General features: G+C 50.7%; 1 protein-coding gene across 1 annotated transcript in view; it reads left to right on the top strand.

The window, feature by feature from the left end:
• The first annotated feature begins 14,870 nt into the window (after nucleotides 1-14,870).
• FLT1 (fms related receptor tyrosine kinase 1) overlaps nucleotides 14,871-25,264 on the top strand; it is a 173,596-nt gene continuing 163,202 nt past the window's right edge. Inside the window, exon 1 of the mRNA XM_047756428.1 lies at nucleotides 14,871-15,232. Coding sequence (XP_047612384.1) covers nucleotides 15,169-15,232 — 64 coding nt within the window. The 5' untranslated portion in view covers nucleotides 14,871-15,168. The remainder of the gene's footprint in view (nucleotides 15,233-25,264) is intronic.

Here is a 25,264-nt window from a genome sequence, read left to right as displayed (position 1 = left end):
GCCGCACCCATGGCATACAGAGGTTCCCAGGCTAGGGGTCCAATTGGAGCTACAGCTGCTGGTCTACAGTACAGCCACAGCAACGCCAGATCCTTAACCCACTGAGTGAAGCCAGGGATCAAACCTATGTCCTCATGGATATTAGTTGGGTTCGCTCACCGCTGAGCCACAACAGGAACTCCCAAATTTTCTCTTCTAAGGACACCAGTCCTGTTGTATTAGGGCCCACGCTAGTTACCTCATTTAACCTTAATTAAATATCCCTGTCTCCAAATACGGTCACATTCTGAGAACTGGAGGTTAGGATTTCAAAGGATGGATTTTGGAAGGACACATTGTAGTAGTTAGGACATAGCCTAAGAGATTAAAAAATGCCACTGTTTGGGAGTCCCCTTCATGGCTCAGCGGTTAACGAACCCGACTAGGATCCATGAGGTTGTGGGTTCGATCCCTGGCCTTGCTCAGTGGGTTAAGGATCCAGCGTTGCTGAGCTGTGGTGTAGGTCGAAGACGCAGCTTGGATCCCGCATTGTCGTGGCTGTGGTGGAGGCTGGCAGCTGTAGCTCCAAGTCTAACATTAGCCTGGGAACCTCCATATGCTGCTGGTGCAGCTCTAAAAAGCAAAAAAGAAAAAAGTATGTGTATATATATATTTTTTTATATACACAGAAAAATAAAATGCTATTTTTTCTCAGGAAACAATCTAGTAGAAATAGGTGGAACAGGGCTTGTCCTATGTCATCTAGAGACCCACTTCCCTCCTAGCTGTTGCTCCACCCCCTTCTCTGGCCGGTAGTTGTTCTCCTCTCCTGTCTAGAACTTTGTGGACAGTCGATTGTGCTTGTGGAGTGAATGAATGAATGAATGAAGCGGTGTGCTCTGGGACAAGGATGGAGGTAGGAATCTTGATAGAAATAAATAAATAGGAGTTCCTGTTGCAGCCCAGTGTGTTAAGGACCTGACATTATCTCTGTGAGGATGTGGGTTTGATCTCTGGCCTCACTCAGTGGGCTGCGGATCCGGTGTTGCTGCGAGCTGCGACATAGGCTGCAGATGCAGCTTGGATCCAATGTTGCTGAGGCTGTGGTGTAGGCCCCAGCTGCAGCTCCAATTCAAGTCCTGGCCCAGGAACTTCCATATGCTACAGGTACAGCCATTAGAGAAAAAGCAGCAGCAGCAGCAGTAAACACAAAAAAATATATGTGTCTGACCAAGTCTGGGGACACCCTAAAAACCAGTGGGGACTCACTGGGTATCGGAATCAAAAGGGATGAGGCAAATGCCACTCATTCATTTTCTACAAAGGAGGAAACTGAGGCTTAAGGGAGAGAAATAATTTAGCCACACAGCTAAGTCATACTAAATCAGTTCTTCTGATTCCAAGTTAAAGTTATGCTTTTCCTACCCTAACAGGCAGTATTTGGACACCCTGTAGTTTTCTACACTGGAAGTGACATGATGTATGCCAGCGCTCTAGGAACAGATTTCCTTCGGTTTGGTGGGAGAAAAATGAAGATCTCTTGTTCTAGGAGAGGTGGCCTGCCCTGTGTCTGGCAGGTGTGCTGTAGGGTCGTCAGGGAGTTAATTCTGATTGGCCTAAGCCAGTCGCGTTAATGTCACTCCCCTTTGCCAATGATTGGGCTAAGGGTTGCCACGTGACCCAGTCTGACCAATGAGACTAAAGGAGATTTTGCGGCGTTGCTCCTGGGAGAGTTTTTCTTACTACCCTGCACGGAGAGGACTTCTTTGCCCCCACTCCCTGCCTTGAATGTGATTTCACGAGTTACCTGGTAATCTTAGAGAGATGGCAGGGCCGAAACACGGAGATGGCCTCCCTGGGTCCACTGCAACATTGGGGAATTGCCACATCCAACCTACAGCTGCCTTCCCAGACTCCTTACTGTGTAAGGAGTAATTGTTACTGTAACGCTTCAGTCACTTTGAGTCAAGGATGCTGTTCCTTGCAACTGAAAGCATGCCTACCTAGTCTATTCATTGTATTTGCTTTTTATACAAGCACCTAAATGCCTAAAAACATCCTTGCCATTCCATATCGTTTCTAAACAAGAAAGCACAAGATAAAAATGCAGAACTGTGAGTTCCAGAGGTGTGCAGCGGAGGGGCCCAGATGACCGCGTGCCCAGGGGAGTGTCTATGGTGCACGTGTCACTTGGGCCAGGATGGGCACAGCAGCTGAGAGCTGAACAGACAGCGGAAGCTGTCAGATGCCTCACGGGCAGATGGAAGGTCCCCTCGTGAGCCAGTGATGACAAGTCCTTCACGTGCCCTGGGGGAGGAGGGTTGCCCTCTGCATTTAAACTCCTGCCCGAGTGGTACGAGTCTCTCTCTCGGATCCGGGGGAAAGCCGTGCTCTCTGTCTTCCTGCGGAGGATGGATGTTGGAGCCAGGCATGTGCGGGGCTGGAAAGCTTTACCCTGGAGAAGCATCTAGACAGTTCCTATTTCACCCCACCTCCGGCTTCAGGGCGTGGCTTTGCCCGCTGGGTCGGATCCCTGTCTTCCTAATACTTTCCTCCTGAGACTAAGATCTTTATCTCCTTTTGTGGTCCGTGTTAATTTTGCTAACAGGGGACCAGGCCAACCATTGGGAAATTTCCTTCATGGCCCCACAGGGTTCTCCTAAGAAGCTAATGGTGCTCCTGGTGGCCCATTGCAAACTTCCCAATGTCTAGGTGTGGTCTGCTTCCTCCATCACCCCCACTATCAAGGATGACAAATACCACACATGACCAAAAAATAAAATAAAACCATGTTTTTAGGTGAGTCTTGTCTGCAAGGCCTGGCACTGTGGCCGTATAGAGGGAAAGCCTGTCTCTTACATGCCTGTGTTGGTAACTTAGTCACATGGCCTCCTTGGCTGCATTACTTCATACCCTGAGGCTTCATTTTCTTCCATTAAAAGGAATGAGTCATTAGGACTTTTCTAAACTGCATTCATACTTTAAATGGTTGGGTTTTTTTTTTATTATTATTAAAGTACAGGTGTTTTGCAATGCTGTGCCAATTTCTGCTGTATAGTAAAGTGACCCAGTCATCCAAAGAGATACAATCTTTTTCTCATATCATCACTCATCCTGTTCTGTTTTTTTGTTTTTTGTTTTTTGGTTTTTGGTTTTTTTTACTGGCTGAACTCACGGCATGTGGAGGTTCCCAGGCTAGGGGTCTAATCAGAGTTGTAGTCGCTGGCCTATGCCACAGTCACAGCCATGAGGGATCCGATTCATGTCTGCAACCTACACCACGGCTCACAGATCCTTAACCTGCTGAGCGAGGCCAGGGATTGAACCCCCAACCTCATGGTTCCTAGTCGAATTCGTTAACCACTGAGCCACAACAGGAACTCCATCCCCCATCCCGTTCTATCCTGTGCTGTACAGCAGGACCTCAATGCCTATCCATTCTAAATGGACTAGTTTGCATCTGCTAACCCCAAACTCCCAGTCCATCCCACTCCCTCCCCCTCCCTCTTGGCAGCCATAAGTCTGTTCTCCAAGCCTGTGAGTCTGTTTCTATTCTGTAGATAGGACCATCTGTGCCATATTTTAGATTCCACATGCAAGTGATACCATATGGTATTTGTCTTTCTCTTTCTGACTTATGTCACTTAATATGAGAATCTCTAGCTGCATCCGTGTTGCTGTAAATGGCATTCTTTTGTTCTTTTTATGGCTGAGTAGTATTCCATCGTGTATATGTACCACATCTTCTTAATCCGTTCATCTGTGGGTGGACATTTAGGTTGATTCCATGTCTTAGCTACTGTGAATAGTGCTGCAGTGAACATAGGGGTGCGTGTATCTTTTTGAATTGTGGTTTTGTCTGGCTATCTGCCCAGGAGTGGGATTGCTGGATCATATGGTAGTTCTAGATTTAGTTTTCTGAGGAAACTCCATGCTGTTTTCCGTAGTGGTTGTACCAATTTACAACCCACCAACAGTGTAGGAGGGTTCCCTTTTCTCCACATGCTGAGCATTTGTTATTTGTAGACATATTAATGACGGCCATTCCGACCAATGTGAGGTGGTACCTCCTTGTGTAAGTGGTCGTTAATTACAACTGCCATTCTTTCTAGATATTGAAATGACAGGATTCCTCCTGCTTTCTCGTCCTCCACTTTTTTTTTTTTTAAACTTTTTTTCTTGCTTTTTAGGGCCACACCTGTGGCATATGGACATACCCAGGCTGGGGGTCAAATTGGAGCTGCAGCTGCCAGCCTACACCACAACCACAGCAACATGGGATCCTTAACCCACTGAGCAAGGCCAGGGATCAAACCCACATCCTTCTGGATGCTAGTCGGGTTCCTTTCCTCTGAGCCACAGTGGGAACTCCTCCTCCACCATTTTGAAAGTGGGAGCGTTCTAAGTCCAGAGAACAAATCCGCAAAGGCAAAAAAGCAAGCTGCCCCTTGCCCAGGAAACCAGCAGGAATGGTGGTCGTGGAAGGTCCAGGCAGGGCAGCAACGGTTTTTTTAAATTCCTTTGCCTGTGGATGCGTCCTGGCTCGGCTCAATCAGATGTTGTGGAATGATTGAACGGGAACAGGAAGGGAACATCCAGGAGGCTCGAGAGGGGGCCATATCCACTGTTACCCTGAGCCTTTCGAGGCATCTTGATAACAGCTACAGCCGGTTTCAGCTTTGCTCATGGCAAATAAAGGGAGCTTTTATCCCCACAGGTGGAAGGCTCAGGGCAGCCCTGGGCCCCAAAGACCAGCTCCGCAGAGGTAGTGGCGACTAGCGGGGAACTCAGGAAAGGAGGTCCCAGTGAGAGAGGAAGATGGCGAGGCTGTCACCCAGTTGAGTGTCCCATCACTGCCAACCTTGGCGGGTCAAGGTTGTTGCTTATTAAAGGAGCAGGGGTTTATGTTGGAACTTCAGCAGCAAAGGGTATGAAGAGAGGGGTCAGGCAGCTGGACCAGGGCCGGATGGAAAGGAAAGGGAGCAGTGGAACGTGATATGTGGACTAGTCTCTACAGGGATGGGCCATGAGATGCCACCGGCCCTCAGCAGATGGGCGTCTGAGGCCTTCCAGTCCAGGACATGGAACCAGCGAGTGAGGATGTCCTCAGCATCAGAGGACCCTTGAGGTCAGACAGGAGGCAGGGCCTCAGAAGAGGCCCTGGGGTACGGGAGAGACGGTCTACCTTCTGGGGACAAGGCTAGCGAGTGTAGACAGCATGGTGGGCCATTTGGGGCCCAATCCCATGGGAGACCTGGAACGGGAGGGCAGAAGTGCAGCCCACCCCATGGGGATAAGTGGGCGAAGATTCGGGAGCGTGCCAAGGGTATGCGAAACAAACTGCTCATGGAGTAACAGCCACCCCTTACTCAGTGTTTGTTTTGGTTGGGGCACTCCCATGAATGCCTTTCTGGATCTCTCTGTTCATCACAGCAACCCATGATTACATCATCCGCCCTGCTGACGTCCCAAGGTCAGGGACCGGGACCCAGGGAAGTTCCGTGGTTACGCTCCTGGTCATGTATGCAGCAGGAGGCAGAGAACCCCTGGCAGACTGGCTCAAGGCGCTGCGCCGCCACCCCCCACCCCGGGCCCCAGCAAACACACAGACACGCACCCCCCACCTCGTATAGCAGAAGCGCTTTGCTTTCTGCTTCCCGTTACTGCCTGAGTGCCGGTGACCTTTTGCCCAAAGGTGGTGATCTTGACCTGAGATCTGAGCTGACCTGCTGGCACATCCATTCTTCATCCCACTAATTTATCAGACCCTCCCACGCTGATCCAATGGCTGAAGCAATGGGTCTTTAGGAACCAGCTCCACCCTCGCTGTCATAGGCTCGGCATTAAGAGACCAGAGGGCTGGGGGACCGCAGGGGGGTGGGTTCCAAACCATAAGCCCAAGGTGGTCTTGGAGACTCGGGTTCACTCTGGGCAAAGCTCATCACCTCTCTGCCTGTTTCCTTTAAGATCAAGGCTTTGGACCAGAGTATCTATGAGGTCATTTCTACGTTTATATTTTATGATTCTGTTTTGTCTTCCCCAGTCAGTCTTCTGGAATCATTTTCCAACCATTGAAACGTCTTCCTGTGTTCTAGGAAAAAATGGCCAATTGTCTTGCAATATTATCTTTCTGTTCTTAAAATTGCCTAGGATGGTTGCCAATAAATTGTTTTGTTTTGTTTTTTAAAAGCATGGTGTTTAAGGCCCTAATATCATGAGATGATGAAACTTGGCTTTCTATCTTTTCCTCCTAATTTTCACTTTCTTCAATTAGTGATAATCCACTATAATTTCTAAATAAACATAAGGGAGCGGAAAAAGGATTTTCGAAGCTTGTTCATTTCCCGCCTTTCCATCATGTATGGGATATTTCCCTTGATTCTCCTTTCAAAGAATATTCCTATTTTCTTGGTTTTTCCTTCTTGAACTTGCTTATCTGTGTTACTATGGACACAGAAGTACTTTTCAGATCGAGAGTATTTTTCAAACCATTGGTTGTTTCCCTTGTGACTGACTGCTTTATGCTTGTTCATTCCTCTTTGTTAATAAACACTGGATTTGCTGAAAACTCAGGGAAGGAAAGACATGTGTCCTCATGACTGTCAGGAAAACCAAACTCCGGTCACTGGGTAAATTTCACCAACCCCTTTTCTCCCTAGCTTCACTTTTTTCTAGACTCAGAACCTAAAATGTATTTTTGGAGGGGAGTTTATATTTTACATTCTCAATTTTAGACTAGGGAAGAAAAATGTTTCATTGAGAAAAAATTCTATTTTATTTTTAATTTTTTTTTTTTTGGCTGCAACATGCAGTGGCTTGATGTGGGATCTCAGGTTCCAGGCCAGGGATTGAACTCAGGCTGCTGTGGTGAAAACATTGAATCCTAACCACTAGCCCACCTGGGAACTCCCAAGAAAATATATACCTAAGAAGTAACCTGTTATGACCTCAGGATGTAAAGAAAGGGAATTCTATTTGAATAAGAAACTATGCTTTGGCTGGGTTTTAAATCCCCTCAAGAAAAACCACCATAATATTTGATTTGATGCTTTGGGCATTGATTTGCTTTATGTCTAAAGCCGAGATTTATATATCATATCTTGACATTAACTTTTTTCTTCTGTCATGTGCATAAACAGGGGGTAGACTCCAAATTTCAGAAACAATGATTCTGAGATTTTTTTTTTTTTAACAGGTGTTCTAAGGAAATTTTCATTAGAAAATTATAGAAACAAAGTTATTTATCAGTTGAAACATTAGTGGAAAGCAGCTTATAATGTTGGGTCTTTCAGGTAATAATCTGAAGCAATGCTCTCAGTTTAGATTTTATGGAATATTATTTTTATCGACCATTATTTTTTCAACAGAAAAACCTGAAGCCACTTATTCTACTCAGGCCTTCCTTCCACACTATATTAGGTGAGCTTGGAGGTCTAACGTTCTTAAAAAGTTCCAGATTTGGCAGATTTTGCATAGGATGCCAAGGTTTGCCACTTGATGCCTGATTTTGCATCCGTGCAAGTTACAGGGCCTTGCTTCCCTGTTCTGGCTGACTTGTGGTGCAGATGGGCTCATGGGCCCGGGCAGAGAGTGGCTGGGCTTCTCCCTGCCTTCTGCTGCTGCTGATACGCCTGAGAAACCCATCTGGGAGGAGTCTGGAAGAGATGCAGGAAGGAAAGGGATGGTCTTGCACGGAAGCCGCCAGCAGACCTGCCCGGAGGCTGGGTTGAAGCTGGGGGGACTCTGGGAGAAGGAAGGGCTGAAGGGGCGGGGGGTGGGGAGGGTGCCTCTGCTGCTCACCCCTGCTTCCTCAGAGGCAGCAATCAAACCCATAGGTTTTAATAAACCTTCTAACCATAGCCCAGCCGTTACAGAAAACTCAGACGTTCTAGCTGTAGGCGATTTTGGTCCAGCGTGAGGCTACAGCCATCTGATAATGAACTTCTACTTCCTTAAAATGTCTGGACCTGAGCCAGAGTGTCATTTAAAAGCCTGTCTTGGCTCGAGCAGGACAATAAAGGGGGTTCCTTTCAATCGCCCACTCACCTCAACCTCAAACTGGCAAGTTCTCCCCTGCACCCCCGGCCCCAGCAACCTCCCCATCCTGGCAGTGCTCAGTGATTTTGAGTCCCCCTTGGAACCACGGGGTTCTCGTGGGCTCCTCTCTCTCCCTCACCTTGACCCCAATGTTAATTCCTCTCTCCATCCCTTTTTGGAAGCAGTCGCCAGCACCATCCTGCCCTCCTGCTCTTTCCCTCCCATCTTTGTTCCAGTGCTATCCTACTGCCTCTTCATATTTTGTGTCTTCATAAAGTGATTTCTTCATAGTCCATTCCTTTCCTTTCAGTCTGGCTCCCCTTTAATCCCCTATACCTGCGAGCCTCCCCATCCTAAACCATTCCTTCCTAGCACGCTTCACTTTGCCTAGCAAACCATCAAGGTCCCTCAGCCTTACCTGCTGGAACGTGTCGCCCAGTTCCCTGGCACCCTTCCTCCTCCACTGGCTGCCCCTGCTCCCGACACGCCCCCCACCCCCAGAGCTGGCTGGGTTTTGCTGCCTTTGTCCTGGTCAGAGTGCCCTCGCCTTGCTGCTGACACAGATCTGTTACTACCTTCAGTTCAGTGGTCAACCATTCCTTCTACGCACAACTGTATCTTGTTCTTGCTTTTAATTGCCGTAGAATTTTTTTCCCCTATGTTCCATGGAAGTCTGGGCTCCCCAGATAAGCTGTAAGTCCTTCTAGGGCAATAATTATATCTTCTATGCTACTGTTTTCATGAGACTGGCCCAGGATTGGAGTTCCCATTGTGCTTCAGTGGAAATGAACCTGACTAGTATCCACGACGATGCTGGTTCTATCCCTGGCCTCGCTCAGTGGGTTAAGGGTCTGGCGTTTCTGTGAGCAGTGGTGTAGGTCACAGATGCGGATCAGACCTGGCATTGCTGTGGCTGTGGCTGTGGCCGGTGGCTACAGTTCTGATTCGACTCCTAGCCTAGGAACCTCCATGTGCCACCGGTGCAGCCCTAAAAAGACAAAAAAAAAGAAAAAAGACTGCCCAGGATTGTGTCTGTGTGCAAACAAAAATGTTTACTGAATGAGGGAATATGTTTTGTGGTTCATGCACAACACAAACCTTTTTCCTCTGGTGGCTTAGCCAAGTCACTGATGAATGGAGCTGGTACAAGTCTCAAGTGAAGCAAAAACATCGGGGGTGGGGGGTGAGAGAGAGCGAGAGTGAGAAAGGGGCTTGGAGGAAGGAGAAGAGCGTCTGAATGTGCCTAACGGACTAATAAACATTCTGGTATCAAATTAAATTCGTTCTGGAATTATTTATAGTGGCGAAATTGAAATGCCCACCAATGGGATAATATTTGACAGCTATTGAACATACTCTTGTGAAGGATATATAGAAGCACAGAAGACAAAAGCACTCTATAAGAATGGTTTCTAACTAAAAGAGTGTATTAAATGCAATATGTTTTTATGAAGAGTGAAAGTCAAGCGCTGACAGTTCTAGGCTAGATGGAATGAACCTTTGGCAAAAGTTGTCCGTTCTATTGATCAGGTGGCCACTCTACAGCCTTCCTTAGCCAGCTGCTTCTTCTGTAGCCATCGTCCTTTCTCCGATTTGCCTTTTCTCCTGCCCCAATCTTCTCTAATTATCTCAGTTTGGGCTTTTTTTTTTTTTAACTTTCATAAAATACCTTGACTAAAACGTACCTGTCTAATGAGCTCTTGCTAGGACCATCCGTTATTCCTGACATGGTAACACGCTCATAGGCTGCCTCCTGTGGTGAAGCTACATCTAGAGATAATGGCACAAAAACGCTCTGGTTTACTCGGCCTCTGCACATTCTCCCTCCCCTCCCTCCCTCCACCCCTTCCTTCTTCTCTCCTCTCCCGAACTTCCCCTCCCTCCTCCTTCCCCCTCTCCTTCCTCCTCGCTCCCTCCCCCCTCCCTGCCCCCCCCTCTCTCCTCCCCTCCCTCTTCCCCCCTTTTCCCCCTCCTCCCCTCAGAGTCTCCCTCCTCCTCCCTCATCCTCCTTCCTCTTCTTCCTCCCCCACCCTCTCCCATCTCCCTCTCCTTTCCCCTCATCCCTCTCCTCCCCTCATCCTCCCCTTCCGAACATAGAGGACCTCCCTTCCTCCCTCCTCCCTCCATCCTCCCTCCTCCCTCCCTTCCTCCCATCCCTTCCTTCCATCCCCTCCTCCCCCCTTCGCTCCTCCACCCTCCCTCCTTCCCTCCTCCCTCCCTTCCTCCTCCTTTCTTCCCTTCCTTTATTCATTCATTCCTCTCTGCCCTCGTCAGTGATTTGGATGATGATACAAAAGGCACATTTAACCTACCTTTGGATAACGTGCAGCAGGACCTCTAGAATGCGCTTTGGATGGCCGAATTAGGGGCAGAAAGATTCCAGCAGGCAAGACAGACAGACTCAGTGAAACCTAAAGTTTAATAAGAGTGTGTATAAGGGTCTGCAGTTTGTATCGTCAAAAGCTGTGGCTGCCCCCGGATAGCCAGATCGCAGCTCCAGCGAAAAAGCCTCAGAACTTTTAACCAGGAGTGAGTTCCCCAAGCGTCCAGAGGACAAAGTGGCTGGGCTGAGAGGGCTCCTTTGATCTTAGGCTGCAGTAACAGAAGTATAGTATCTACACCACAGCCCCTAGGGAGGAAGTACAGGGTTAGCTAGGAGAGCAGAGCGAGGAGACACAGGCTCAAGAAGAAGCTGAAAGCTCAAATCAATCCAAATGAGATAAGCGGCCACAGCCCCAACCAGCGTAAGGAGCGAGCGCTCAGGGACAGAGCGAAGGGTGTGGAGCCGACACAGGAGGAGTGAGTCTGTCCACAGCCAGGGGGCCCGGAAGGAACCCCATCAGGACTTTGCATGGGAGCAACAAAACCCTGGGTGTGCCTGCCTGGTGACCTCAGCAGCGCTTGCCCAGGGAGGGCTGAGGGTGAACTGTCAAGAGGAGATGGGCTGGGAGCTGTTCGTTTGCTAGTTGTATTGAAGTATGGTTGTCTTCGTCTCTGCTGTACAGCAAGGTGATTCAGGGATACACACATGTGTTCTTTTTCACGTTCTTTTCCATGAGGGTTTAATCACAGATACTGACTCTAGTTCCCTGTGTTGTACAATAGGAACCTGCTGTTTATCCGTGATAGAAGTAATAATAGTTTGAATCTGCTCATCCACCACCCCACCCCTCGGCTCAGCCACCACACATCTGTTCTTTACGTCTTTGTGTCCGTTTCTATTTCCTAAATATATTCCTGTGTGTCGCATTTTAGTCTTTATTTTTATTTGTCTTTTGAGGGCCGCACCTTTGGCATATGGAGGGTCCCAGGCTAGGGGTCGAATTGGAGCTGCAGCTGCCGACCTACGCCGAAGCCACAGCACCAGCAGATCCAAGCTGCATCTGCAACCTATACCACAGCTCACGGCCACACCGGATCCTTAACCCACTGAGTGAGGCCAGGGATCGAGCCTGCATCCTCATGGATACTAGTCAGATTTGTTTCCACTGAGCCACAACGGGAACTCCTGTGTCGTGTTTTAGAGTCCACATGTAAGTGCTGTCACATGGTATTAGTCTTCTTTCTCTTTCTCAATTCACTTCGTATCATAATCTCTAGTTGCATCCATGTTGCTGCAAATGGTATTACCTCATTCTTTTTTATGACTGAGTAGTATTCCTTTGTGTGTATGTACCACATCTTTACCCATTCATCTGTTGATGGATCTCAAGATTGTTTCCATGTTTGGCTATTGTAAATAATGCTGCTATGCACATAGGGGAGCATATATCTTTCTGAATTACAGTTTTATTGCGATATATGCCCAGGAGTGGAATTGTGGGATCACATGGCAACTCTATTTTCAGTTTTTTGGGGAACCTCCATACTGTTTCCCATAGTGACGGCACCAGTTTACAGCCCCACCAACAGTGTAGGAGAGCGCTGGGAAGCGCTTTTTTCATACAACTCTGAGCGTTTTATAAAGTCATTTGGTTCTTATAACCAACCATAGGTATTCAGGCTATGCGGTGTGTAGCCACGGAGCGTAGTTTGTCTTTGCGCTGAAGCTACCTAACCCATGTGAGGACAAAACCCTGGCTGTGACCGCAAGCTGACCAGCTCCACTCTTGGTCCCCTGGAAGGAGATGGGACCTGGGTTCCCTCCCTGTCTGTCACGGTGATGCTCCCACACTGTTACTCAGTCTTAAAGCTGCTGGTTTTACCCACAGGGTGCCTCTGAATAGGGACTCAAAAGAATCCTCGAGAGAATGTTTGTAGCTGATAACAACAGAGTGTCTGGTTTTGCAGATGAAATGTTCTTTTGTATGTGAGCGGGAAGCAAGCAGATCGTCGACTTCAATGGCTTTTTATACCGACCAGGCGACCAGGCGACCAGGCGTGTGGAAATGGATCTTTCCCATCACTATTATCTGTAAACCCCTTTCCTTCGTGATTGAGCCGGAAGAGTGCCGTGGCCCCTTCTCGTTCAAAGGTATTATCTCTTTTGAGGCGGGAGAGTTGAGAGCCTTACCCTGATTTCTCATCAGTTGAGCTTAGTCATTTATCTCAAGGCTAACATTTATCTTAGCTAAAATGAAATCAGGAACAAACCCGTGTGACAACTCGAAGCATCTTGAGTTCTTTGTGAGGAGGTTAATGCATGTAACCAAAGCCACGTAGTAAAGAAACTGCTGACTGTGATGAAAAAGCCTGCAACTTTTCCAAAGAATAGTTGGGGAATCGGTGGAGAACCGCTCTTCATGCAGGATGATTTGGGGGTAAATGAGGTTAGCTTCCACCAGGACTCTTTTAACCTTAAAATAACTGAGCCATGCACTGGCATTGCTGATTGACAAATGAAATTAGGAAGGCTGTTGCAGCTGCGCATCAAATACTTTCCTGGCGCCACAAATAAACGCCATGTGTATTCAATTCTGGCAGCACGTTTGCGGAGTGGTTCTCAACCAGCCCCTGAAGAGTTGTTGCGGTCAGCTTTTGTCGATTGTACAGATGAGCCCCATCGCCAAAGTCAGCCAGGCGTCTCTCCTAAGAAGCGCTTTCGAGTTCTCGGGACCTACCGCCCTTTCTCGTGGACCCAAGCTCCCCCAGCACTGTGGTCCTCGCCCAACAGTGCCAGGGCATCTTTAGGCCATCAATCTCCCGTCTTCCCATCACGGTGGTCTGGGGCTTAACGCAATGCCTGGCTCGGTGAGAGGCTGCAGCAGGGGCCCCGCTGACTGCGTTTCTTGGGAGAGCGCGTGGGAGTGCCAAGCGGCTCTGAGGTGAGGCAGGGGCACACCGCGGCTCTGCAGGTGGGTCCCAGATTGTGACCCAGCCTGGGGGACCAGCTGTGAGAAAGACCCACTGTCAGCCTCGAATCCAGCGATTCGTAATTCACTGTCCACGGAATGATACTGCAGTTTTGGAGGAGTCGAGCTTGGGGGAGGAGGGAAAAAAGAGCCAGGGCGAGTGGAGAAGGGCCCCGGGAAAAGAGAAGAGGTGGCGAAGCCCGCAGACGCGCACAGGCTCGGCGTGGTCTCGGCTCCTCCGAGCTGCTGCTCCCGCGCCCCGGCGCCAGGTGCGCGGCCTCGGGGTTCCCGCGTCCGCGCCCAGCGGCGGAGGGAGGTTTGTCCCTGCCCTGCCGCCCAGAGGAGTGGCAACTTCGGGTTGCCTAACCTTCCCGGGCAGGAGGCAGTCCAGTCCTCCAGGCAGAGTCGCTGGCCGGCTGTTTAGAAGCCATCCCATTCCTTTTATCGTGACCACCTGGCAGGTTCCGACAGAACTATTTTCAAACCAGCGGGATTTACAGGGACAAGACGGGGCCTCGCCGTGGAGCCTGGGACGATAGCAACCTTTGAGGGAATGGAGACATAATTGGGGAACAAGGTGGAATTCGTGTCGTCGCAAGTGATTTAGTGCCTCACGTTCGTTTCACCGGGTTTTGTTCGGAGAGCCGCGGAGTCACTCGTCTTGCGTAGCAAGCTGCCATCACAAAGATTCCTCTCGAGCATTTAGGAAATAAAGGTCAAGGGCTCGGCCCGTAGGAGTTGTAGGAGCAGCTTCGTGCCTGTGCCTTTTCAAAGGTATCAAGAGGTTATTGCTTGTTTTGCTTCTAGGCAGCGGAGGGTTTAGGAAATGACTTGGGCGGGTGCATCTGTGCGGCCGAAAAAGACACAGTCGCGCTCCCCAGGGACCTGAGCTGCTTCGCTGTCTTCCCGAAGGTGCCAGCCAAGCGTCCGGTCCCCGAGGGCGCTCCTGGCGCAGTCCCCTGTGCCGAGCGTGTCCGGCGCCTTCCTAGACGTCTGGGGACAGTGGAGGGAGTCGGGGGCGGCGGGACAACGTGGGAAGAGCAAGGAAGGGGAGGGAGCCGGCCTGAGCCTCGGCCCTCCGTGCCAAGGACACCGGCGTAGAGGCGCAGCCAGCTTCCCAGGGTCGGACTTTCCGCCCCGCGGCCCGGGCGGTGGAGGTCCAGCCCTGTCCCCTTCCCAGCTTCGGGCGGCCCCCAGGGCTGAGTAAGCCGGGCGGAGGGAGACGGCAAGGATTTCCTGAGAGCTCGAGGAGGAGGTGGAGGAGGAGGAGGAGGAGGAGGAAGAGGGGACGCGGGCAGGAGACGGGAGCAAGGACCCTGAACCTGCCGGGCGCCACTCCCGGGCCGCGCTGCCCGCGCCTTCCCACGCGCGCTCCCTCCCCGCCCCCGGCGGCTCCCGCCCCCTCCCGAGCCGTAGGGACTCAGGTCCCGGAGGAAGAAGGTAGGTGGGGAGGCGGATGAGGGGTGGGGGACCCCTTGACGTCACTGGAAGGAGGTGCCGGGGTAGGAAGTGGGCTGGGGAAAGGTTATAAATCGCCCCCGCCCTCGGCTCCTCTTAATCGAGGTCCGCTGGAGGCTGGGAGCGCGCCGGCCGGACACTCCTCGCGGCTCCTCCCCGGCGGCGGCAGCTGCAGCAGCGGCGGCGCGGAGCGGGCTCCGGGGCTGGAAGGCAACGGCCCGAGGACGCCGGGCGGCGAGGATTACCGGGGGAGGTGGCTGTCTCTCGGGCTGGAGCCGCGGAGAGGGGCGCTCGGGGCATTAGGGCCGGCGGCGGCGCTGCGAGAAGAGACAGGCTCCGGCGGCAGCGGCGGGCGCCCGCGAGGAGCGCGGGCACCGGGCGAGCAGGCCGCGTCGCGCTCACCATGGTCGGCTGCTGGGACACCGGGGTCCTGCTGTGCGCGCTGCTCGGCGGTCTGCTTCTCACAGGTGAGGCGCGGCCGGGGCCGGGGCGGGGGCCGGGGGCCGGCGCGGGGGGGGGGCCGGGGCGGCGGCACGCGCCGGGAGCCGGCTGCAGCCGCGGAGAGCGGGCGCGGAGGGAGCTGGGCGCTCTGGCTGCCGCGGCCTCTCCCGGGGCCGTGGCGCCCTTTCTCCTCCGCCGGGAGGTCGGGGTGGGCGGTGGGCGCCTCGGAGAGCAGTTGGCTGCGCTCCGCCGAGCATCGCGGCGCTCGGATCCGCTCGGGGCCCGCGGTCCTCTTTGCCGCGGGAGTGGCCGAACCTCTCTACTTGGCCACCTCCCCCAAGTCGGGGCTCCCTGCCCGGCTCGGGGCTCGGAGAGCGCGGCGCACCCGGACCTGCCAGAGACCCCCAGCGCCTCCTCCCCGGCTGCCTGGCCGGGTCCGCCGGGCCCCCGGAGCGGGGGCTCTTAGGACGCCCGTGAGGCTGCCCGAGGAATGGCCGGAGGCCTGGCCTTGGCGATTTGGGGCCCTGGCTATGATATCGCTCCTCCCGAGGGAAGGAGGTGAGCCCCTTTGGAAGGCCTCGCGTGCCTGACGGGAGCACCCAGATGCCAGGAGATGGCAAAAGCTAACATCCTTCGACCCGCTCCGGGCCCCCGAGGCCGCGTGTCCTGGGGACTGTTCCCCAGCATCCGCTCCTCGTCGCCGACCGCCGGGCCTGCGAGCTGCCATCAGGGTGGAGCCTCTGCCACCGGTCCAGCCCAGGTCGCCGACCTGCGGGACCCTGACCGGCGAGGGCAGTCGAGGACCCACATACGGTTAAGTTTCGGCATTGCAAGCCTAGCCTTTAAATTCCAAGCGAGGAAAGGGCAAACGATATGGACCAAAAAGATGCGGTTTGAGGAATCGGTGAGGTCCGCGCCTCTGCGCGGCGGTAGGGACACTGGCCGCAGAACCGCGCGGGGCCCGGAGCTTGTAGCATCGTTGGTGTGGAGGCAGCGCCCACTGGGGCGCCAAAACCCGAGGGCGTTTAGGGGCTCGGACTCGCCTCTTCTGCTCAGCGGGGCTCAGCGGCTAAGCTTCCTTCTTCAGTCCCTCCGGGCGCAGAGAGCCAGATTTTGGAGCGCCTGTCAAGCATTGTGGAGGAAAGGTACAAGACGAAGTAAGCTACAGAAACATAAAATAAGTTACATAAAAAAACTTCCTGGGAAGGAAATGAGTAGGGTTCAGCATATTTATAAAAACTGCTCTTTAAACTCAAAGGGCAGGAACAGTTAAATATTCTTTCTCATCGGAAGGCCGTTAGTTTCTAAAGAACAAGTAATAGTTCCAATTAGATGGATGAACCGGGAGGCAAGCCAAAGTCGCACCCTCTGAGAACTTGCTTTTTAGGCTGGATATGTTGCTGAAAGAAGTATATTCAATGAAGTATTGCTTGTCTATTTAAAAAAAAATACGTTTTGGGGTTTGAGAAGTCACTTTGAAATATAATTAATTGCTTAGAGCATTAAAATAACTTGCTGAAGTCCACCTGTCTAGTACGTAAAAGTAAATCTAGGTAAATTACTGAGAATCCCAAACAAGGAAAAAATAGAGGCTCTATTGGATTTTCTGCTTCGCACGTATACATCTTTCGTTACACAAACTAGTCAATGATAGTTCTGTTCGTTGTTTGGAGCAGCTTAGATCCGAGAAACACGTGAGATCTTATGAGTTCTCTTAGATTTTTTTTTTTTTAACTTAAATGAGGCAGGAGTCTTGGAACTCTGCAGTTTTTAAAGAATTTCCACATGTGCTGTAGGGAGGAAGGACAAAAGATTGGCAAGGTGAGAACTCTTTCACCTGCCAGTTTACGGAATGTGTTACCAGCTTGGGTTTGTAATTGCGAATCCTTGGGCGAGTTAACAGCTGCCTCTCAGGAGAATTAACTACCTGCTTGCTAAACCACAGCAGGGCTTTCCCTCTGGACGGAGGGGCTGCACGTTGGGAGAGCGGTGTCCAGAAGGGCCAAGTTTCTGTTCTGTGGATTTATGAGGGGTCCGCTCGCACCCATCACGCGCCAGCTCTGCCCACTCTTGAGTGCTGTGTAATTTGATGAGTTATTAATATTGCATGTGCATTGAGGTATGAAAGAATCAGAGGTTGAGTAATACAAAGATAATGCCTTTCCCCGTAAAGCGTAATATACCTTCTTCCAAATGTTCTGGGAAATAAAAGATGCAGTAATTGAGACACTCTCAAGTCCTCTGTACTGCAGACTCTTCCTTTAAAAAGGGTACAAGGCTTCCTCTCTCCAGCACAAATCCTCATTTTTTTTCTTTTTTAATGTTAAGGCGCCACATCCTTGAATAAAGCCACAGACCCTTTATGTCTGCCCCCGTTTTCCTTGGGTTTTGAACAGCTGACACGTACAGTTTGCTGTAAATAACTTGAAAATGCTTCACTCGCACGTTTCGTGAGGGAAATCTAATTAATAATATAAAGTTAAAATGTACATGAAAATAACACCCGTTTCCACAAGGACCATCATCTCTCAAAGCTAATTTTACATAGTAATTTTCCCTGTTTTCTCCAAGGCGTATGAAGCCACACGCTTTTAATAGTATTTTGGGGGAATTGCTGGTTTGACATGGTAATTACATAGCGGCTTTGGCAGTCGGTCCTTTTCCAGATGATGGATCGCATTACAGGTGAATCGTAGGTGGTCATCTGCTGTAGTTCCTCACTGTTTTACCTTATTATTTTGTTCTTCTGTCCCTGTTGAAAATTGTATGATAGGCTATCCCGTTTCCTTTTCAAGAGATCCCTAAGCGGGGCTTTTTGTTTTCATCTGTAAAAATTCAGACACTAGAAGAGATGGTCATTTCTAGAGACCATTCCTAACTCTGAAATTCACTGACTGATTCCAAGTAGAATGAACACGGGCGCCTCTTTTTCTCCCTCCCTGGACTGTATTTGCCTATCGAGTGGGTGTGAAACCCTGTGATGCCTGAGCTGGGGCTGGAAGGATCCACTGACGGTGGATTTTCTTTTTTACTAGCGGAATGCACCTGATTCCAGCCAGTCAGCTTGCTTGTTATCAGGTTACAAGAGCTAAGCTGTTAGTGGATGACCAAGCCAGTACTAAGTAATCATTATCTTGGGCTTTTTTTTTTTAATTTTTTTTTTAACTAGCAGAAAGCATAACTCAGTGAAGTAGCCTGTACTTCTTAACTCGGGTTCCATGATCGCTTCTAAGGAAACCAGTCATTTTAAATCCATACGTGTTGCCTGGTTTTTAAATTAATGTCCACTCACTTGATCCGCCAGGAACTTAAGTCGAAAAGAGTTTTGGATTTCAACAAGGAAACCTCTTATTTAAACTTGAACCTGCTTTATAGCCTTTTTAGAACAAACCACTTTGTTCTTACCGAAACTATTGAGATATTTGAAGTCTCCTCTGTGTATAACGTGGAAGTTACATAACATAGACATTGAAAATGACATCTTGCCCCCAAAACGTTTTGAGATCAGCCAAAAAAAAAAAAAATGCAGTGTCCTTGCAGAAGGTGACCCAATTGATTGCAAAGTTACAACTGCTGTTTACTCTGGCTTGGGAATTCTGAAAAGCAAGAGCACAAATCAGAGTAAATAGCTTCTGTAGTGTTTCACGTTGAGATGTGCATGCGAGTGGGTGTGAGAGTGAAGAGTGAGAAAACTCTTGGCACCTGGGTGTAAAAAGCGCTGGCTGCTGTTCGGTCGGGGATCTTGGTTCAATTGCACCCTTAGGAGTTTGTTGGCTATCAAGTAAATTATCACTGTTTTTCAGAGCATTTGTCATTGTGAACAGCGGAGCGAAGGACATTTAAAATAACACCAGGCTTAATTTTTTAAGTGAAAATACAATCCTTGGGAATGGGTAGAAGCATGAGAAGCATCTGCCGTGTTTGGTGTAAAGGATTCCGTAGACCAGTCCATTCTGGTCCATCGGCCTCGGTGTTCCGGGGAGGCTTGTAAAGAATGACAAGGTCTCCTGCCAGATGCTTTCCAGGATCTTGGTTGATTCCTCACACTCTTGGGTGCCTTGGAAATTGCATGCTGCTGATGAAAGTACTGGATTTTATACCAGATTGAGGGAGGGGAAGGAAATGGGAGGAATGGGGTGATGGAGGGAGGGCTTGAAAGGAAAGCCTGTGGCTTAGGATCTGGGACTGCAGGGGGGTTTCATTAAGGAAATGGTTCCATTGAGTCTGCTGAAGATAGTGGAGGAGATTTCCTGCATTGCTGCTGGGCGGATGTGGGGGGATGTTAAGAATTCCTGGGGATTTCCCATCAGGCTGGGTGAAGCTGAGGCCTCAGAGCCAGTCTCATTCTTGCTCCTTGCCTTGATTTGGAGCTCCTTGAGAGACTGGATCTCATTTCGCACACACATACACCACCACCGTGCGTGGTAGCTGGAACCCCACAGGTCCAATCCACTCTTTGACAGGCAGCGATGAGAAAATCCACCCAGAGCAGTTGAGCGATTTACCCCCCACACCCCCCCCCCCAAGGTCAACAGCTGGCTAGGGGCAGACCCAGGAACAGAACCTGGTGTTCAGACGACAGCTAACATGTCCTCTTTTTTTGTATTTTCTCTAGCCCAAACAGAGTTAGAGCTGTCCCAGCAGTTTTGAATGACATTATCACAGTGCTGCGATTTCTTTTAAAACATCTTATTTCTTGGAGTTCCCTCTGTGGTGCAGTGGGTTAAGGATTTGGCTCAGCTCTGTGGTGTTGCCAGTTCCATCCCAGGCCTGGACCAGTGGGTTAAGGATCTGGGCTTGGATTTGATCTCTGGCCCAGGAACTTCCCTATGCTGCTCGTGTAGCGAAAAAAGAAAAAAAAAAGTTTTCTCATTTTATTGAATATATTTCAGTCTTTTTTTCCTACCAATACACATTTTTTTTACACACATGCACAAAATTAGGGCTGTATGAATATATTGTAGTGGTGGATAATGTGCTTACATTTGCTGTTATGCAAAATGAAAAAAAAAAAAACTCTTTAAAGTGCCTTTTAAACTAAATATGTCATTCATATTTTAGTGCCACACCGTTATTTTTTTTACAACAGTATTTTTTTGTTTTGTTTTGTTTTTTGTCTTTCTGTCTTTTCTAGGGTCGCACCCGCAGCATACGGAGGTTCCCAGGTCAGGGGTCTACTCGGAGCTGTAGCCACCAGCCTGCACCACAGCCACAGCCACAGCAACGCAGGATCCAAGCCGAGTCTGCGACCTACACCACAGCTCACGGCAATGCCGGATCCTTAACCCACTGAGCGAGGCCAGGGATCAAACCTGCACCCTCATGGTTCCTAGTCGGATTCATTAACCACTGCACCACGACGGGAACTCCTACAACAGTATTTTTAATGACTGTGTAGCATTTCATGGTATGGCTCTGCCATAGTTTTTTAAAAATTACAGTTGATTTACAGTGTTGTGCCAACTTCTGTATAACAAAGTAACTCAGTCATAAATATATAAATGTGTGTGTGTGTGTATATATCCATTCTTTTCTATCATGGTCTATCCTAGGAGACTGGCTATAGTTCCCTGTGCTATACACTAGGAACTTGTTATTCATTCTAAATGTAATAGTTTGTGTCTCTTAACCCCAAACTTCCAGTCCATGCTACTCCCTCCCCCACCCCCCTTGGCAAACATCTTTTTTTTTTATATATATGAAAAAATTGTAAAAGCCCGTGAGGGGGTTAATTAAGAATATCAAAGTGACGGCTGCTTCGTACACCGAGAGATTTAATGAGAAGGCGGATTTTTCTTGGGAGCCCTCGGAATGCTCTTGACCTGCTGCGGCTTAAACGGCTTCCTCGATCGCCACCTCGTGTCGCAGCCACAGCAACTCCACCCCCCTCCCTGGCAAAGGAGGACCCTTGCCGTTGGTCTGCCAGCAAGGCGGCCCTTTCTCTCCCTCGGCATCTAACTCTCCTGCCTTTAAAACTCAGCTCAGAAGTCGGCTCCAAGAGCTGCTCCTTGTCGCCCCAGCCAGAATGACTGGTTCCTCCCAACCTCTATAGGTAGCCTCCTAGGGTAGACCCCCGCAGGGGTCCCTCCTCCTGTTCCTGTCACCTTGCATTGTTACTGTTGTGTGTCTGCACCCGCCCCCCCCCCCCGGGGGGGAGCGGAGTCGCTGTCCTAGCTCTGCTTACATCCCTGGCACCCAGGCCCAGGGGCTCTCAGTAAGCGTTGTGATGAATGAATGAATGAATGAATGGGTTGTGGAGCCACACTCTTGTTTCAAAGTCTCCTCGGGTCAGAGAGGAGTTTATTCCAGGGTGTTAACCTACCCCTGCCTGTCCACTGGGCCTCAGTGACTGTGGATTCCTTGAAGGGCCTGGTTTCGGTCGGCAGTGTTTGTCCTCTGCGGCGAGTGACTAAGATACTCGTGTCCTGTGATCCCCTCCTGGCGTGTCTGGCTGCGGAAGCTCTGTCCTAGAGTCTCTCGGGGAGGGTTCGTCGCCTTTGCTTTGCAGTGTCTTATCGTTAGTGCTATTGTCTGGCTTGCTTGTCCCCTCATAGACTGAACCCTGAGTCACTGGGTGCTGGGCTGGGTTGCAGGTGGTGGAGACCTGGCCATGCTCGGAATTAAGGCTTTGTTTCGGTAGGAGCTTTGTTGAAGGACCAGGTGAGTCGCCAGGTTGCCTCCTCCCTTAGCCTGGGTTTCCTCAACCTTTCATGCAAATAGATATCTGGCAGGACCAGCCTACCAGCTGTGAACCCTGTTCTGAAATATCTGAATTCCCCGACCCAGGCTCACGCGGTGCCTCCCTTCCCCTGACTCTCAGGTCCAGCCGCACACGTTGCACGTGCTCACAACATGCTTCTCAAAGTGTGGTCCACGGCCCAGCATCCCCTGGAAACTTGGTGAATCAGAGCCTGCATGTGAATAAGGTCCCCAGGTGTTTGCACATTAAAAGCTGAGAAATACTGATTGTGGGGAAGGATTCTTTGCTCTGGTGTCCGGAGTCTAAATCCCCTTCACCAACATCCTAGTGATGACCTTTGACCTGTGTGACCAAGGCACCAGAACTGGGCCAGCCACAGGCCTCTCGCAGCTCCCACATTGTTCTTGCGCCCTGTCTTCTGCTGGGACACCTGTGACCCAGTTCAAGACTCCATTTACAAAATCAGAGCCTTAACTTGACCCTGTGATCAAAGTGAACAGAGGCTGTGTTCTTGCAGCATTATACTAGTCGGGGGCGGGGGGCGGGGGGGGTCCTTCCCAAACCAGAGGTGCAAGATCATGGCTTTAGGAAAGAGAAACTTGGTGAAAAACAGTAAAAGTGGCATTAAATAGATAGCTTTTAAGCACAAATAAAGTTTTACAAGGCATTGGCTTCCAGAAAAGTCACTTGGTGTAAGAACCAGGGAGGCTCAGTGGCCTTCTCTGGAATCTCGGCTGTCAAGGAGGCATCACTGTCTTTTGATGCCATGATGCAGTGGCCAGCACTTGCCGTGTGTCCTACCGGCCTGAATTTAATGCACTGGCCTTCTCTCATTATTCCAAGTTTTGGCAGATGCTTTATTCTTTTCACAGGTTTCCACAGTCTTAGAGGCCCTTTTTCTCAGCCCACTCTTCTTCTAAGTGGTGGCATGTGAATCACACTTCCTGTAAGCCAGACCCACCCTTGCGGGGCACAGGCAAAGCGGTAACAATGCTCAGGTTCTTGTGTGAAGAGGCCCGAGGTGAACCCTGGGTAAATGAAAAGCTTTGGCTTCTATCATATACAAATAGGAAACCACTTGAACTCAAGGCCACCTTTGGTGGCCTTGATCTGTGATGAGTCTGCCCACTGAGTTCTGTGAAACCCTTTGCTTCTAAGGCCAGGGTCCCCAGCCGTGGCTCTGCACTAGATTCATCTGGGAAGGTTTTTTTTTTTTTAGAATCCTCTTCCTTTGCTTGTGCTTCTGACCGATTTAATCACGATCTTTTGCATAGGACCCAGGCATTAGTAATTTTAAAGCTCCCAGGTGATTGCAATGGGTCGCCCTCGAGTTAAGAACCTCCTGTGTGGAGTTCCCTTCGTGGCGCAGTGGTTAACCAATCCGATGAGGAACCATGAGGTTGTGGGTTCGGTCCCTGGCCTTGCTCAGTGGGTTAAGGATCTGGTGTTGCCGTGAGCTGTGGTGTAGGTTGCAGACTCGGATCCCGAGTTGCTGTGGCTCTGGCGTAGGCCGGTGGCTACAGCTCCGATTAGACCCCTAGGAAAAAAAAAGAACCTCCTGTGTTATCACACACCCAAATCCCTTGGGGCAGGGCCAAGAATGTGCATTTCTAATGAGTTCCCGGGTGGTGCAGGCCACCTTTGAGAGCCCCTGCCCTCAGGCTAGTTGGAGAGGCATTGTCCTGCTCCTTCCCTGCCAGCCTTTCCTCGACAGAAATGTGGGCATGTGTGTACAGGGTCCCTTGGAAAAGTGCCATGCTCTTGACCTGTCCCCGGCAGCCACGCACCACCGTCCAGCCCCGCCCAGTCCTGTCAGAAGCTTCGGGATGTTTTGCGCCTCTGCATCTGCCTGCCTCGGCTGGGATGCCGGTGCCCCACGTGGGTGGCTGCATTCCACCTGCTGGAGCAGAATGGTTCAGCTGACTTTTGTGATGTGCCAGGGCTCTGTCCCCATGAGTGAGCCAAGGTGCCATGTTGGGGACAGAGCCGCCTCCCACTGTGCAGATTTGGGGTGCTGGGACCCTTGTGAAACAGCCAGAGTGCAAGCTGGTGCTCTTTTCATGAGACCATCTGGGGGGTACCTATTGGGCATCGGAGGCCTCATGTTATGTCAGCTCTACGAACACTTTCAATTTCAAATATACGGAGACCATATCCTCCACCCACTGCTGACTCATGCTTCTCAGGCCTGAGTCACGATAGCATTTGTGTTTGTCATCTCTTGCCACATGCCAGTCTGCCCTCAAACTCGGTGGCCTAGAAGAAGAATTCATTGTGTGTCAGGAGTCTGTGGGTTCGGAATCTGGGTGGGGCTCAGCCGACTGGTGTTCTTTGGGCCTCGCTTGCGTCACGCATGGGGCAGGGGTCCCCCAGCTTTGCAACTGGGGCAGTGGTGCTGGCCTCGCCCAGGCCTTTGGTCTTCCAGCAGCCTAGCCCCGCCTCCTTCCTGGGGGCAGGGCCGCTGGATGCCTGCAGGCCTTTGGAACACTTCTGCCTCTGTTGGGTTGGTCAGAGCGGGTGCAGGGAGAATAGGCGCCTTTCACCTTTCCAGAGCCGAGGGGCTGCTGAGGCTGTGGCCACGCTCCTCAAGGTACCTCCCTGCTGTGAAGTACTTCGTTTCGGCCTGGATAGTAGGCTGGACTTTGGCCAAGAAAATGCTAGTGAATAATGCCTGGGCCCTTCTCAACCCATGAGCCAGCTCAGTGCATTGGACAACTGGTCCGTTGGAAGAGCTTCCTATTCACAACTCAGGATTAGGGAACACAGGCCATGCATGGGTCTGGTGGTGTGCCATGCAGGGGCGGCCAGCCTCTCAGCAACACCATTGGCACCTGGTGAGAGGAGCCCAGCTGACCCTCGGAGAACGAGTGTAGGCAGCTCTACAGCTTCTCTGGGCTTGTCTCAGAGGGTCTTTGAGCACATTCTGGAGGATGTGCCGAGGCTGTATATGCGTTGGGGGAAGGGAGTAAGGCAGCAGCTAACCCTTCTGGAACGTTGGGTACTTTGATTTACCCAAATGATATGACTCAGTCACAAGAGGTGGGTACAGTACTCTTAAATATGAGGAAACTGAGGCTTTGGTAAATTCTCTACTTTTGCCAAACTGGAATTCTTTCAATCTGGTTCTGTCAGACCCCAGAGCTCCCTCTCTTTCCACCACTTAAGGCCTAAAGGACAGTGTGGGGGGGGGGTGGCAGGAGAAGCGTGTGGGTGGGAGTGTGCCAGGCTGGTCGGGCCCTGCTTTCAGAACCATTCTCTCCGTGGAGCTTTGCCACCTCCAGAGAACGTGAGGCTCCCCTGTGACGCCAGCCCAAAGTGGCCTATGGTGGAGACACCGGTCAAGTCTCCACGGAGACGG

This window comes from Phacochoerus africanus, chromosome 13, assembly GCF_016906955.1.
Source record: "Phacochoerus africanus isolate WHEZ1 chromosome 13, ROS_Pafr_v1, whole genome shotgun sequence".
Classification (NCBI taxonomy): domain Eukaryota; kingdom Metazoa; phylum Chordata; class Mammalia; order Artiodactyla; family Suidae; genus Phacochoerus; species Phacochoerus africanus.
This window is presented reverse-complemented; position numbering and strand designations above follow the sequence as displayed.